Raw genomic sequence first — 16,551 nt, 5'->3', positions numbered from 1 at the left:
TTCCAGCAAACAAAACGACCATGTATAGTAAGGCGTTTTTAGCCCGAAAAAAACGACCATGTATAGTAAGGCGTTTTTGACCAAAAAAACCGACCATGTATAGTATAGCGTTTTTAGCTGAAAAAAACGACCATGTATAGTAAGGCGTTTTTGACAGGAAAAAACGACCATGAATAGTAAGGCGTTTTTGACTGAAAAAAACGACCATGTATAGTAAGGCGTTTTTGACCGAAAAAACGACCATGTATAGTAAGGCGTTTTTGACCGAAAAAACGACCATGTATAGTAAGGCGTTTTTGACCGAAAAAACGACCATGTATAGTAAGGCGTTTTTAGCCCGAAAAAAACGACCATGTATAGTAAGGCGTTTTTGACCGAAAAAACGACCATGTATAGTAAGGTGTTTTTGACCGAAAAAAACGGCCATGTATAGTAAGGCGTTTTTAGCTGAAAAAAACGACCATGTATAGTAAGGCGTTTTTGACAGAAAAAAAACGACCATGTATAGTAAGGCGTTTTTGACTGAAAAAACGACCATGTATAGTAAGGCGTTTTTGACAGAAAAAAACGACCACGTATAGTAAGGCATTTTTAGCCTGAAAAAAACCCGACCATGTATAGTAAGGAGTTTTTGACCGAAAAAAACGACCATGTATAGTAAGCCGTTTTTAGCTGAGAAAAACGACCATGTACGATAAGGCGTTTTTGACCGAAAAAAACGACCATGTATAGTAAGGCGTTTTTAGCTGAAAAAAACGACCATGTATAGTAAGGCGTTTTTAGCCCGAAAAAAACGACCATGTATAGTAAGGCGTTGTTAGCCCGAAAAAAACCACCATGTATAGTAAGGCGTTTTTGACAGAAAAAAACGACCACGTATAGTAAGGCGTTTTTAGCCGAAAAAACGACCATGTATAGTAAGCGATTTTAGCCCGAAAAAAATGACCATGTATAGTAAGCCATTTTTAGCCCGAAAAAAACGACCATGTATAGTAAGGCGTTTTTAGCCCGAAAAAAACCACCATGTATAGTAAGGCGTTTTTAGCTGAAAAAAACGACCATGTATAGTAAGGCGTTTTTAGCAGAAAAAAACCACCATGTATAGTAAGGCGTTTTTAGCAGAAAAAATGACCATGTATAGTAAGGCGTTTTTAGCTGAAAAAAACGACCATGTATAGTAAGGCGTTTTTGACCAAAAAAACGACCATGTATAGTAAGGCGTTTTTGACCGAAAAAACGACCATGTATAGTAAGGCGTTTTTAGCCCGAAAAAAACGACCATGTATAGTAAGGCGTTTTTGACCGAAAAAACGACCATGTATAGTAAGGTGTTTTTGACCGAAAAAAACGGCCATGTATAGTAAGGCGTTTTTAGCTGAAAAAAACGACCATGTATAGTAAGGCGTTTTTGACAGAAAAAAAACGACCATGTATAGTAAGGCGTTTTTGACTGAAAAAACGACCATGTATAGTAAGGCGTTTTTGACAGAAAAAAACGACCACGTATAGTAAGGCATTTTTAGCCTGAAAAAAACCCGACCATGTATAGTAAGGAGTTTTTGACCGAAAAAAACGACCATGTATAGTAAGCCGTTTTTAGCTGAGAAAAACGACCATGTACGATAAGGCGTTTTTGACCGAAAAAAACGACCATGTATAGTAAGGCGTTTTTAGCTGAAAAAAACGACCATGTATAGTAAGGCGTTTTTAGCCCGAAAAAAACGACCATGTATAGTAAGGCGTTGTTAGCCCGAAAAAAACCACCATGTATAGTAAGGCGTTTTTAGCCGAAAAAACGACCATGTATAGTAAGGCGTTTTTAGCCGAAAAAACGACCATGTATAGTAAGCGATTTTAGCCCGAAAAAAATGACCATGTATAGTAAGCCATTTTTAGCCCGAAAAAAACGACCATGTATAGTAAGGCGTTTTTAGCCCGAAAAAAACCACCATGTATAGTAAGGCGTTTTTAGCTGAAAAAAACGACCATGTATAGTAAGGCGTTTTTAGCAGAAAAAAACCACCATGTATAGTAAGGCGTTTTTAGCAGAAAAAATGACCATGTATAGTAAGGCGTTTTTAGCTGAAAAAAACGACCATGTATAGTAAGGCGTTTTTGACCAAAAAAACGACCATGTATAGTAAGGCGTTTTTGATCGAAAAAAACGACCATGTATAGTAAGGCGTTTTTAGCCCGAAAAAAACGACCATGTATAGTAAGGCGTTGTTAGCCCGAAAAAAACCACCATGTATAGTAAGGCGTTTTTAGCCCGAAAAAAACGACCATGTATAGTAAGGCGTTTTTAGCCCGAAAAAAACCACCATGTATAGTAAGGCGTTTTTAGCCCGAAAAAAACCACCATGTATAGTAAGGCGTTTTTGATCGAAAAAAACGACCATGTATAGTAAGGCGTTTTTAGCCCGAAAAAAACGACGGAAAACTTGACTTGAAAAACGCCTTACTATACATGGTCGTTTTTTTCGGGCTAAAAACGCCTTACTATACATGGTCGTTTTTTTCGGGCTAAAAACGCCTTACTATACATGGTCGTTTTTTTTCGGCTAAAAACGCCTTACTATACATGGTCGTTTTTTTGGGCCCAAAACGGCTTACTATACATGGTCGTTTTTTTTCGGCTAAAAACGCCTTACTATACATGGTCGTTTATTTCAGCTAAAAACGCCTTACTATACATGGTCGTTTTTTTCGGTCAAAAACGCCTTACTATACATGGTCGTTTTTTTAAAATCAAAAACGCCTTTACTATACATGGTCGTTTTTTTCAGTCAAAAACGCCTTACTATACATGGTCGTTTTTTTAGCTAAAAACGCCTTACTATACATGGTCGTTTTTTTCGGCTAAAAATGACTTACTATACATGGTCATTTTTTTAGCTAAAAACGCCTTACTATACATGGTCGTTTATTTCAGCTAAAAACGCCTTACTATACATGGTCGTTTTTTTCGGTCAAAAACGCCTTACTATACATGGTCGTTTTTTTTTAATCAAAAACGCCTTTACTATACATGGTCGTTTTTTTCAGTCAAAAACGCCTTACTATACATGGTCGTTTTTTTCGGGCTAAAAACGCCTTACTATACATGGTCGTTTTTTTCGGGCTAAAAACGCCTTACTATACATGGTCGTTTTTTTTCGGCTAAAAACGCCTTACTATACATGGTCGTTTTTTTGGGCCCAAAACGGCTTACTATACATGGTCGTTTTTTTTCGGCTAAAAACGCCTTACTATACATGGTCGTTTATTTCAGCTAAAAACGCCTTACTATACATGGTCGTTTTTTTCGGTCAAAAACGCCTTACTATACATGGTCGTTTTTTTAAAATCAAAAACGCCTTTACTATACATGGTCGTTTTTTTCAGTCAAAAACGCCTTACTATACATGGTCGTTTTTTTAGCTAAAAACGCCTTACTATACATGGTCGTTTTTTTCGGCTAAAAATGACTTACTATACATGGTCATTTTTTTAGCTAAAAACGCCTTACTATACATGGTCGTTTATTTCAGCTAAAAACGCCTTACTATACATGGTCGTTTTTTTCGGTCAAAAACGCCTTACTATACATGGTCGTTTTTTTTTAATCAAAAACGCCTTTACTATACATGGTCGTTTTTTTCAGTCAAAAACGCCTTACTATACATGGTCGTTTTTTTAGCTAAAAACGCCTTACTATACATGGTCATTTTTTTAGCTAAAAACGCCTTACTATACATGGTCGTTTTTTTTCGGCTAAAAACGCCTTACTATACATGGTCGTTTTTTTGGGCCCAAAACGGCTTACTATACATGGTCGTTTTTTTTCGGCTAAAAACGCCTTACTATACATGGTCGTTTATTTCAGCTAAAAACGCCTTACTATACATGGTCGTTTTTTCGGTCAAAAACGCCTTACTATACATGGTCGTTTTTTTTTAATCAAAAACGCCTTTACTATACATGGTCGTTTTTTTCGGCTAAAAATGACTTACTATACATGGTCATTTTTTTAGCTAAAAACGCCTTACTATACATGGTCGTTTTTTTAGCTAAAATCGCCTTACTATACATGGTCTTTTTTTTCGGTCAAAAATGCCTTACTATACATGGTCATTTTTTTCGGTCAAAAACGCCTTACTATACATGGTTGTTTTTTTCGGGCTAAAAACGCCTTACTATACATGGTGTTTTTTTTCGGGCTAAAAACGCCTTACTATACATGGTGGTTTTTTTCGGGCTAAAAACGGCTGACTATACATGGTCGTTTTTTTCGGGCTAAAAACGCCTTACTATACATGGTCGTTTTTTTCGGGCTAAAAACACCTTACTATATATGGTCGGTTTTCTTCCGGCTAAAAACACCTTACTACACATGGTCGTTTTTTTGGGCTAAAAACGCCTTACTATCTATCACTGGTATCCATCTCATTTCACATGGTGGGCCTCGGTAGATGCCAAGTTGGCCGGACCATTAAAATGATACCATACTTTGCTATAAACAACCAAAACAACATGTCTTTCCTTTGTTTTGATACAAAGAAGGCACAAGAACATTTGGAAATTTTTGAAATTTAATGAACGTATCTTTTACAAAACATTCCATGAAGCACCTTACATTTCCTTCAACAAATGTGCAATTGACGCTAACCCAAGTTGGGAACCCTGCATTGAAATCTTGTTCGGGTTTGAATGTAAGGCTTCCAACTAGGGTTAAGTAGGGTATTAAACTAGGTTTAGGGTTTTAAACTAGGGTTTACAACTCTGGTTATGGTTTCAAAGTAGGGTTTTAACCTTGGATTAGGGATTCAACCTGGAGTTAAACTTACTTTTTTATGTATTGACAGTGATTTTAAACTGTACAGTCTTTCGGCATGTTTAGTCCACGAATACAATAATTTTGTACGGCAATAGTGGCCACAAAAAAAAAAAAAAGAGGAGTTCTTCTGCTGCGTCAAATCCGACTTGCGCCTGTCACCTTTTAGTTGGCTTTGAAGGAGATTGAAGGAATGCCATCATCTTGTCTGGAAAGATGGACTTAGGACCCTGAAGACAGGGAGGGAGGGACTTGGCGGGGGGAGCCATCGCACTTGGCGGCGTAGCGGACTTCATTTGGCCGCCGAGAGCCTCCGCGAGCGGCCATGGGGTCCTGGCAGGCGCGTCCCGAGCAACAGCAGCAGCAGCAGCAGCAGCAGGAGCAGGAGCGGTGGCACTACGAGGAGCTGGCACACAAGAGCGGATGTAAGTTTTTTTTAAAAGAAATTTAATTAGGTCTGCTTTTTTAAAATAGCCTACTTATTTTATTTCCACTAAAAAACCCAACATGGATATCACTTTAGATTATGTGAATGTATAAACCACATATTCCTAATCCGAAGGAAATAAACCCTCAAAAATATGCACCCGTGATTTTATTGACTTTTGTATCTTTTCATTAATTTGAGATCCAATTTATTGTGGAGTCGTTTTTTTTTTCTTTTTTCTCTCGTTTCAATCATTTGAGTTCGGGTAACGCATGAAATGGTGGACGGAATTGCGACTGATTGCGCGGCGAGTGTACCTAATATTGTGTCTGGTGAGGGTTTGAGCAATTCCCCAGACTTTGAACTTTTTTGTGGGTCACTTCCTCATCGCTTGATCCTTATCTTCTTTTCTTTTGCTTCATAGACTTTTCTGCAATTGAGTGACCCATGTGTGTGTGTGTGTGTGTGTATTTGTAAGTTTCCACAGAACAGATCAAAAATCTCCACAAAAGATTCCGCCAACTCAGCGGAAACAAGGAGACGATAAGGTAAAACGTTCATCTGCGGGATGTTCCAATTAGGTGTTTGATGAGCATTTCATTTCTTAACAGGAAAACGAGAGCACAAAAGTTGCAAGTTCAACGCCCTCATATGGTCCGGTGGCATGAAAGGAGCAATTTTTTTGGGGGGGGGGGGGGTTGATTATTTCAGTTTTCCGTTCTGGGTATAAAAGTAGATTGCATTCCATTTTCTGTGCACGAAATCCAATTTTCTCAATTTTCTCAATTTCCCAAAACATCAAAGATCCTCCCAATCAAGAAACCTTGCTATAAATGTCGCAGTGCACTCCCCCCTTGCTCTTTCCAAATCAATACATGGCCTCCCCATTAAAAAAATAAAATAAAAAAAAATCACTAAGTTCAGTGAAGTGCAGAGCTTTGCCAAGGCTTCTTGACTTTTGTTGAGAAATGTTGCAAATGATGGAAAGGGTGGTGTCAAAACTGACACTGATGTGTGTGTGTGTGTGTTTGTTGTCGCACTGCAGCAGAGCAAATTTGGACAGCATTCCAGCACTAGCCAACAATCCCCTCAAGAAGCAAATCATCGATGCTTTCTTTGACAAAAGGTCAGCAAACGTCGCCGTCGCATCGTAATTCGTATTTCCATTATCGTGGTGATTGGTTTTGTCATTATTTTTCATGAACTGATTTTTTTTTTTTTGGTCTTTTCTTTTGGAGGTGGCATTTTATCACTTTCTAAAATGACTCGACCGTAACAATTGTGATGATTCTTTTTGATCTTTGATGCCAAAAAGCAAATTTTTCTCCCCCCCAAAAATAAAAATAAAAATACGTGACGGTGAAAAAAAAAAATCTGACAGATTTACAAATGCTCCTGTCATGGAACCTTCGGAGCAGAGCCGAGCTCACTATTTGGCAAGTTGGAGCTTTTAAACGTCGCCGTAGGAGTCGCGCGCTCGCGTTTCAACTGAGCTTCTTGGACGTGGCTATTTCTCGACCGCGCTTAGTTTATTTTCACTCCGCCGAGTTGAGCTTAGCTCGTCACGGTCAAGACGCGCAACGAAAGTGCAACACTGTCGGCTCGCCCTTTTACACGCATTCGGCGCAAACATTCCTTTCAAGCCGAGCCATAAAAAGACCATCAAAATAGTTTGGCCCAGTCCGAAGGACGCCCGCCTCGTCTGCCCTGCATGGGAAGGAAGTGCGCTCGGCTGCATTGCATTTCTTTTCGTTTATTTTTTTTTGCCTCGGGGTTGGAGGAGAAAAAAACCCCAAAACTTCGGTTCAGTTCTGAGTACATATTTAATTTTGAAATGTTCATGTTGAACCAATTTAATTTGACAAAAAAAAAAAGAAAATCCTTTTTAGATGGGATAAAAAAAAGTCCAGAGAGTTGGCGCACCCCCTCTCCCCTAGAAAAATAGTAAAATTGTTCAATTTAGAGCTGTACAGTTAATCTTCCGTCGAATAAATATTAATACTTCAAAACCAGGACAGAATTGAAGCCTGTAACAAAACCCCCCCCCAAAAAATCCTTTTTAGGTGGGATAAAAAAGTCCAGAGAGTTGGCGCACCCCCTCTCCCCTAGAAAAATAGTAAAATTGTTCAATTTCGAGCTGTACAGTTAATTTTCCGTCAAAGAAATATTAATACTTCAAAACCAGGACAGAATTGAAGCCTGTTAAAAAAAAAAATCCTTTTTAGATGGGATAAAAAAGTCCAGAGAGTTGGCGCACCCCCTGTCCCCTAGAAAAATAGTAAAATTGTTCAATTTTGAGCTGTACAGTTAATTTTCCGTCAAAGAAATATTAATACTTCAAAACCAGGACAGAATTGAAGCCTGTAACAAAAAAAACACAAAAACAAATCCTTTTTAGATGGGATAAAAAAAAGTCCAGAGAGTTGGCGCACCCCCTGTCCCCTAGAAAAATAGTAAAATTGTTCAATTTCGAGCTGTACGGTTAATTTTCCGTCAAAGAAATATTAATACTTCAAAACCAGGACAGAATTGAAGCCTGTTAAAAAAAAAAATCCTTTTTAGATGGGATAAAAAAGTCCAGAGAGTTGGCGCACCCCCTGTCCCCTAGAAAAATAGTAAAATTGTTCAATTTTGAGCTGTACAGTTAATTTTCCGTCAAAGAAATATTAATACTTCAAAACCAGGACAGAATTGAAGCCTGTAACAAAAAAAACACAAAAACAAATCCTTTTTAGATGGGATAAAAAAAAGTCCAGAGAGTTGGCGCACCCCCTGTCCCCTAGAAAAATAGTAAAATTGTTCAATTTCGAGCTGTACGGTTAATTTTCCGTCAAAAAAATATTAATACTTCAAAACCAGGACAGAATTGAAGCCTGTAAAAAAAAAAAAAAAATCCTTTTTAGGTGGGATAAAAAAGTCCAGAGAGTTGGCGCACCCCCTGTCCCCTAGAAAAATAGTAAAATTGTTCAATTTCGAGCTGTACGGTTAATTTTCCGTCAAAAAAATATTAATACTTCAAAACCAGGACAGAATTGAAGCCTGTAAAAAAAAAAATCCTTTTTAGATGGGATAAAAAAAGTCCAGAGAGTTGGCGCACCCCCTGTCCCCTAGAAAAATAGTAAAATTGTTCAATCTTGAGCTGTACGGTTAATTTTCCGTCAAAGAAATATTAATACTTCAAAACCAGGACAGCGCGAATGTACATTTAGTGAATTTTCTCGCGGCAAATTTTGCATTTGTTGATTTGTTGCCGGGCAGGAACCAGTGGCAGGACGACGAGGTGGGCTCCTTGGAGGAGATCGGCTTGGAGCACTTCTTGATGGTCATGAGTCACTTCCGGCCGCCGGCGCACAAGAGCGGCGAGGAGGAGCGGCAGGCCGCCAGGAGGCAAAAGCTACGCTGTGAGCATTCGCGTCGCGTGTCATTATTTGAAACGGTGTCGCGGCGATGACGGGGCGGCAACTTTGCCTTTGCAGTTTTGTTCAACATGCACGACACGGACGGCGACGGGATCATCACGCTGGCGGAGTACAGGAAGGTGAGTCAAGAACTTTTGTCTCGACTGCAACCAAAGATCAAAATCAATGATGCGGATTTATTGATGTTCATTTCATTTTTTTTGTATCCCCCCCACCACCCACCCGCCCCTGCGGGTGGTGGAGGAGCTGCTGTCCAAAAGCGGCGCCATCGGGCACCAGACGGCCAAGGCCATCGCCGACGCGGCCATGTTGGAAGTGGCCAGCATCAACGCGCCGCACATGGTGAGCGAGCGCACGCCACGTAACGATGGATCGCATTCGCTTTTGTATTCCGATGACGCGCAACCCGCGCCCCCCCCTCAACCTCGGCTTTGTCGGTCACCTTCCAGGCGCCGGATGACTTCTACGAGGGGATTACCTTCGAGCATTTTCAACAGGTTGGTATTAGGGGTCTGGGTTCTTTATTTATTTATTATTGAGGGATGGGGGGGGGGGGGGCATGGGGGCATTTTCCAGGCCCCGAGTTTGTATTTTGTTTTTCTTTTGTCTGACGTATTTATGTCCTCATTTTGGGGCTGGCAGATTCTCAAAGGTTTGGAGATGGAGTCCCGGATGCACATCCGATTTTTGGACGTGGACACCACCACCATGCGCTGCGGAAAAGCCCCCTCTTGACCACCTGGCTAACCGCTCGTTATGTCGCCGCATATGTACAACCTGTCTCGGATTCGTGATCGTTTATCGCGACATTTCCGGATTTAGTTCCAAATGTTTTGTGTTACAGTTTATTAAGTATAATTTTTAAAAGGTATTTGATTTGTTTGTGATTTACTACAATGATGTGGCGTCACTTCACATGCATTTGATTTTTTTTTGGGGGGGGGGGGGGGGGAGAACAAAACCAACCAAACCAAAACAAAAAAAAATTTTTCACTATCCCCTTTGTTTAATTTTTTTTTCTTTTTTAATCAAAATTCTTGAATATAAACAAAGAAAATGCAAACCGAGCCAATTTTTTAAAATCAATTTTTGGGTGCTTTGGATAAAAATAAAAATATGCAGTGATAATGTTTTTTTGCTGGACTTCTACATTATTTTCATGTTGGCATTAAAAATTGAAAATACTGTTCTGTATACAACCAGGGCCTCCTTTCTAAAGAATGATCCTGCTTTATTGTGCGTGTGTGTGGGGGGGTGGCCACTAAGTGCGTATACGCCCGGCGAGAGGTTTCCGTGCTCACCTGAGATGGTCGTAGGGCATGGCCAGCGTGATGTTGTAATTGTAGCCGTGAGATTGGACGTAGTCGGACCTGCAGATGGGGAGGATGCCGCTTTCATCGCCTCCGCTGCCGCCGCCCGAAAAGTCATAGTGGCAGATGGTTCCTCGGTGCCTGCACGGGAACCAAACACGTGTGCGGTTAGCAAAAAGTCACCTTCTTCCTCACTGGTGAGGTCTTTTCATCTGGAAGCAACTAAATTGCAAAATAAAATAAAAAAATCTGCGTATAACTGACGCCCAATTTTTTTTCAAACACGTAGGATCCTTCTCGAAACTTGTAGAAATAATCAGTATATATTTTTCAAGAAAATGGAACCCCCTTAAGACACTGGAAAAATAATGGGGGTGAAAAAAAATGTGAATCCGTATGCAGGGCTCATTGATATATGAAATGGAAAAACAAAAACAAAATGAAAAAAAAAACAGCCAAAAAATACAAATTTAAGAAAAGAGACACCCCTAAAAAAAAAACCAAAATGTTGACAAATTATAAAAAATTAGGCAAAAACACCAAAATATTAGATGAAAAATGTACACAAATGTGAAACAAAATTATTCAACCGATACCTAACTAAACAACACAAAAGACAAATTTGGTGAAAAATTGTAGCCCCCCAAAAAACAGACAAAAGGGAAGCAAAAATCCCAAAACGTTTGGCGCCACAAATACGCAAAAGTCGCGCAAAACTCTTAAAATCGGAGCGGCTGCGAGACATAAAGCTCCGGCGGTGGCACCGGTACCTGCGGTGGGCCGTGAGGTCGTCGTCGGTGATGCACGCCCCCCGCGGCGTCTTGTCGTCGGGGATGTTGGCCGTCAGCAGCGTACGGTTGTCCAAGCGCACGTGTCTGACGGGATGCCTGCACCCCGCAACAAGCCCCCCCGCCCGACCCCCCCAGTGTCTCAGTCGGAAGCCGGCGGCCCCTCGGGGGGGGGCTCTCGGCGCTCTCACCTGTTATGCATCTCCCACAACTTGCTCCCCATCCTCAGCTCCCACACGCACACCAGGCCCTCGCCGCCGCCGCTCACCACCTTCCAGTCGTCGGCGCGCACCGACGTCACGCCCAGCTGGTGCGCGTACAAGGACGACACGCAGGAGCCCGAGCGCAGGTCCAACACGCGCACCCTGGGGAACAAAAACGCACAAATAGCAAAAAAAAAATGGACGCTTGTATTGAAAAAAGTTCCAATCTGGGCACCGACTGATATATTTTTACGTTCTAAAAGATTTTTTGCTACTTTTTGAAATAAGAGTGGGCGGCCCGGTAGTCCAGTGGTTAGCACGTCGGCTTCACAGTGCAGAGGTACCGGGTTCGATTCCAGCTCCGGCCTCCCTGTGCGGAGTTTGCATGTTCTCCCCGGGCCTGCGTGGGTTTTCTCCGGGTGCTCCGGTTTCCTCCCACATTCCAAAAACATGCATGGCAGGCTGATTGAACACTCTAAATTGTCCCTAGGTGTGAGTGTGAGTGCGAATGGTTGTTCGTTTCTGTGTGCCCTGCGATTGGCTGGCAACCGATTCAGGGTGTCCCCCGCCTACTGCCCGGAGACGGCTGGGATGGGCTCCAGCACCCCCCGCGACCCTAGTGAGGATCAAGCGGTACGGAAGATGAATGAATGAATGAATAAAATAAGAGTGAGGTTCATTCAATGCCACTCGACACTGGAGAAGAATAATTTTGTATTATTTTGTACCGAGCCGAACACACAGAAGAGCGTTTGTGGAAGGAAACAAATTCCTGCGCTCAAGACTGCTCAGCCTCGGCGGAGGTTCGACATTCACAAGCCGGGAACGCGAGCTAACGGAATGCGGCAGCAGCTTGCGTAGGCGTCACGTTCCAACGCTGCTGAATTTCCAACAATGAGCGCCGTTGATCTGCGGTCCAGGGGGAGATCTTAGCGGCGGACACACTTGACACTTTGCCAAACAACTCTTTCTTTGTCACACTACTTGTCAAAGGACGCGGGACAAAGTCACAAAAAGCAGATGCTGCACCGCATTCGCGGCCAAGCAAAAACAACTTTTCAAACATCGAGAGGCTCCAGCCCATTTTTGCGTGCAAAACATGCAGCTGAAAATTGTGAGTCTTGAAAACCGGAGGCCAAACAAAAGATATACACTTTGTGTAGTCAACCAAATCACGTTCCTGTGCCTGTTGGTATTCTGCCAGCGGCTTAACGGCAACTCGTCATGGGAAACGGCGCGTGCACGAGCTAACAAAACTAGCATTGACGTCGTTGTGGTTATGTACGAGTGATATTTGAAAACAAAGGTAGCCTCATTTTTTTTTTAATATGTATTCATTTTATCCATTCATGCGACGCGCTTATCCTGACGCGCGTGCCGGCGCCTGTTCCAGCTGTCTTGAAGCAGCAGACGAGGTGCACCCTGAAATGGCTGCCAGCCAATCACGGCCTCTTCATTTTATGTTACACTGATACATTTCAGTAGCCCCCCCTAAAACGCAACCTGTCCACCTGAAATATCGTACGAGTAGTTTTATTTTATTCGTCCTCCAGCTGGGTGATCAAGATTTTAAAATGATCACAATACATTTTTTTCATACTGCTCGATCTTGCTTATTTCACTTTTTAAAAACGAACAATGTTTTTTTTTTTTAAACGGCCCACATTCTTCAGAAAGCGCTGATAAACATCCATGATATTATTCTCGACGGAGAAGGGTGGAAAATGTTGAAGAATAAATTACCTAGCCTGGCATATGGGGTGGGGGGGGTCCAAGCATGGTTGAAATTAAAGGAGGAGTTGACATTTAATTGTGATTAGATTAGACATTTTGTAATTGGAATTTAAAAAAAAAAGCCAACGTGATTACGCCAACACGCTAATGTGCTGTAATGAAGGCGCGGCAATCAACAGATGGAGGCGGGAGTCCCTGGGGGGGCCATTGCGCTTGCTGACCACCGATCATCTGACAGGTCATCAATCGCGCAAAAAAACCACAATTTTAATCGACTGAAATGCTAATGTGTTTATTGTGTTTGTGTTTTGTCTTTTATGTTTGAACAATTTTGGTCATTTTTGTGCTTCCATGTGTGTTATGTGGTTTTATTCAATTTGATGTTGTCGTTATGTGAACATTTGTTTTTTGGTTCATGTGCTTGGCGCTTTAGTGTGTCTTGTTTGTTTGGACCCACCTCCTGTCTTTGTTCCCGCACACCATCATGTGTGGCGCTTTGCCCTCGTCGAGGTGAATGCACGTGAAGTCGCCTGGCGAGTCGCCGACACACGCCACCGCCTTGCCGGTCTCCAAGCTGTACACGTGGATCTGCGGGGTGGGGGTGGGGGGGGGGGTTGGATTTAAATCTGACACGGCTGCTTGGCGCATCTGAGTCAAAAATATCGACAGCTATGTTAGCTTCTCGCGCTAGCTGTAATTTCCCGCCTTCGCTGCCTTTGCCATTAGCTTGCTACGTCATCTCGTCATGCTAACTGCCACGCGCTCGTCGGTTTTGCTCTCGGGACTGTAATAAAATAATGAAATTCATGAAATTGTGATTTCGTTTAGTACATTTTATATATATACACTGTATTTAATATAAAAATAAACAAAATGAATACACATTTGTCACATTGTATAGACGTTTAATTGAAGCTAGTGGTTGTGAAAAAGTGTACTTTCAATCTGATATGATATTCTGTCTATGTCTCATGTCTAATCTGGAATTTACTTGCGCCATCTTGAATATTTTAGAGGCAGTCTGAAGCCTTGCTGTCAAGGCTCAACTTTTTCCAGGTTTTATTTTTGCTCTCCTTTCACCATATTTTTTTTCCTTTTCCCGATATCCCTCTGAAGTTAACCCCTCACATCGAAGCAAGGCCAACAAGCCAGGGGACCGCCGACCGTGTGTGGACATGCGTGAAGTTCCGCTCGTTTTTTTTTTCTTTCCCCAATTTTCTGACATTTTTTCCGCACACATTTGCAAACCCCGCCCATTTGGCTCACCTTGTTGCCTGCGTCGTGCATGGCCCAGCCTCCGCGCTTCACGCCGAACGCGACGCGACGCTCGGAGGCTTCCAGGCAGGTGACAGGGTGACCGTACACCGAGTGTATGGTCCTGGGCTCCTCCTCTTCTTCGTCCAGCAGGTAGACCGACTCCCCGGCTGCCACTGCCGTCAGCGCACGCCGCCGCCCCCTGCTGCCGGGAGCCAACGCCAAACTATGAACCTGAAAGACAGGGAAAGGAGCACATAAAACTGCGCTCGTGTGTGATAAAAAAAAGAATTATTTGTTTTGTTTGTTTCAAATGACAGACGGGCTTGGGGAGGCGGGTCAGGGCCAGCATCGTCCACGCTCCGCGGTCGTCGGTGCCGTCCAATCGGACGTCCGAGTCGACGGCGGAAGCCAGGATGGAGCCGTCCGGGCTGAGGGCCAAAGAGCGGTGGCTCCCCGCCGTCTGGTGGTGGTAAATGGGCTCGCCGCCCGTTCGCGTGCTCCAAACGTCCACGCAACCTGGAATGCGAGAGAAGCAACACTGATGGCTTCCGTTTAAAAAAAAAAAAAAAAAACATTATTTGGGATGATTACAAAAGTAATAATAATCAATACTATAAATAATATTGTGAAATATTGTGTTGTAGAAATATCAATCATAGCAATTACAATTACAAACAGAAAATACTTTAAAATGGCCTATTTTTAATTTGGGTCATTTTTCTTATATTTACAAATGATCATTTAAATGTAAATATTTTTTAAAGCAGGCCAAGTCTGTGGTCCCTTCTCAAGATTTCATCTTTTTTGCCCCCATATGGGGTTTTTGCGGTTTTTCCTTGCCTTCTTGGGGAGGATTAAATCAGATGTCGTTCAGGTTCGTCAACTTTGGGCCGGTGAAGACCTTTCAGACTCGTTTGTCATTAAGTGCTACATCAATGAAATCGAATTGACTTGGAAAATATTCTTTAATTCGTCTTGAACATTTGAACTTCGAAATTATGACCCCCCCCCAAAAAAACTATTATTTCAGCCTCGTAGTTATTGTAAAAAAATACAACTGAAATTGTACTCCATGAAATTGATGTCTTAATTGTTAATACCGTCGAGGTATGCGGCCGCCGCCACGCTGCCGGCGACCCGCACGAGAACGACGGGCGGCCTGGGCTCGGAGAGAGCCGACAGCCAATTGGACTTGAGGTGGGACGACGGCAGGTCCCAGTGCAACGTGTTCCACAGCCGGACGTCCCCCGACGAGTACCTGACGGGCGGCGCATGACGTGACTGTGTTAACAACGCCGGCGCCACCGGCAAACTTTTTTTTTTTTTTAAGTGATCTTGTGGCCCCTTTTCTAGTTGTCTGATTTATTTCTGATCCTCACCCTGCCAGTACGTAGTTGTCACAGGAGCTGACGTCACACAGCACCTTTCCCAGCTCAAACTGCAGCTGGCTGATGCACCCGACACGATTCTGCGGTAAAGTAGTGAACAATTAAAACAAATTTTTAAAACACCCAAAACTTCACCAAAAAAAAATCTGAAAAAGACATTTAATTCAAGACTTTACACCTTCAAACTCGGAAGATTTTCTCAAACAACTTGGAAGGCGTTATTGGCTAGTGTTTGCCACCTGACGTCGTGTTAAAAAACACAACACTCACCTTCCAGTTGGCGCGCAGGTTGGCCGCCGCAACACGTCGGTCTCGCAGCGCCGCCTTCCAGCAAGGCGAGTCGGACACGGCGGCGCCGCGCCCATGGCCCTCCGCCACGCACAGCCTGAACCACAGCATCCCGTCCTCGGCCAGTGCTCGCCACGCCTTGCTCACCTGCCGGCAGATGAATTGTGACTTTTGGTGAAGCACATGTCAGATGTTTACTCACCTGTGCACATCTGCCGAGCTCGGTTCGGTTGAGATACTGGAATATCTTTAGGGCTAACTCATAAGGCAAGTCAATGTCAAAGAAAGGGATGTCGTTGGCCTCGTTCTGCATTGAAAAGCAAAAGAACAAAACAAAACGGGGGAGAAAGCACTGTGTAGATAGCTCGTGTCAACATCGAGATGGTTTCCGAGCGACTCCATACCAGGTCCAGAATGAGCTGATCCACCAGCTGCTCTTCTTTCTGGACTTTTTTCCGAGGATGCTTCAGGGACTCCCTGCAGGTGGCGGTCTCCTCTTGGTATTTCTTCTTCCTCTTGGTCCTCTCCTCCGCGAGTCTGCCCAAAAGCGGGCTCGTCCTGCCGCCCAGCAAGCCTCTGGCGATGGACACGTAGCTGGGTTCCTCAACGCCACCGCTCCTTTCGGTTTCGAGCTCGTTCTGACCCCGACTCGCGTCTTTGTTTTCGTGACTGCAACGGGGGGACGCAACGGGAACGAGCCGCCTCTCCTCTTTTGGACGCCAAAGCTCACGTTTCCAACGTTCCCTGAACGCAGCGAGCTCGTCCTCGGCCATCGCGCGCAAAATGTCAGGAATATAAAAGCAACATTTTGTGTGAACGCGTCGAAAACGACGAGGACATCTCTGGTACGGAAGTTGTGTGACCAAAACAAAAAAACACGTCCTTCACTATAAGAGTCCGACGAGGGACACGGCGAGAGAAACG

At 43.1% G+C, this 16,551-nt stretch overlaps 3 protein-coding genes across 3 annotated transcripts in view; 1 reads left to right on the top strand and 2 right to left on the bottom strand.

Annotated features, from left to right (window-relative positions):
• vsig10 (V-set and immunoglobulin domain containing 10) overlaps window positions 1–10,623 on the bottom strand; it is a 172,362-nt gene extending 161,739 nt beyond the window's left edge. The window contains exon 1 of the mRNA XM_052068980.1: window positions 10,610–10,623. The gene's annotated coding sequence lies outside the window, so the exon portion shown is untranslated. The remainder of the gene's footprint in view (window positions 1–10,609) is intronic.
• On the bottom strand, window positions 4,554–16,542 carry fbxw8 (F-box and WD repeat domain containing 8). The gene is made up of 12 exons (XM_052068947.1): window positions 16,032–16,542; window positions 15,830–15,934; window positions 15,610–15,774; window positions 15,331–15,419; window positions 15,052–15,209; window positions 14,271–14,467; window positions 13,961–14,182; window positions 13,152–13,282; window positions 10,949–11,122; window positions 10,740–10,856; window positions 9,961–10,110; window positions 4,554–5,219 (listed from the first exon to the last, which is right to left on the bottom strand). Exons 1-12 carry the CDS (start codon window positions 16,398–16,400, stop codon window positions 5,210–5,212), a joined length of 1,887 nt encoding a protein of 628 aa, XP_051924907.1. The 5' UTR covers window positions 16,401–16,542; the 3' UTR covers window positions 4,554–5,209.
• tesca (tescalcin a) lies at window positions 5,082–9,787 on the top strand. The gene is made up of 8 exons (XM_052069099.1): window positions 5,082–5,238; window positions 5,719–5,788; window positions 6,286–6,366; window positions 8,499–8,641; window positions 8,717–8,781; window positions 8,897–9,001; window positions 9,109–9,156; window positions 9,302–9,787. The coding sequence occupies exons 1-8, from the start codon at window positions 5,139–5,141 to the stop codon at window positions 9,392–9,394; spliced, it is 705 nt and encodes a 234-aa protein (XP_051925059.1). The 5' UTR covers window positions 5,082–5,138; the 3' UTR covers window positions 9,395–9,787.
• Window positions 16,543–16,551: the final 9 nt, after the last annotated feature.

This window comes from Hippocampus zosterae, chromosome 6, assembly GCF_025434085.1.
Source record: "Hippocampus zosterae strain Florida chromosome 6, ASM2543408v3, whole genome shotgun sequence".
NCBI lineage: Eukaryota > Metazoa > Chordata > Actinopteri > Syngnathiformes > Syngnathidae > Hippocampus > Hippocampus zosterae.
The sequence above is the reverse complement of the archived record's forward strand: the minus strand, read 5'-3'. Positions and strand labels throughout refer to the sequence as shown.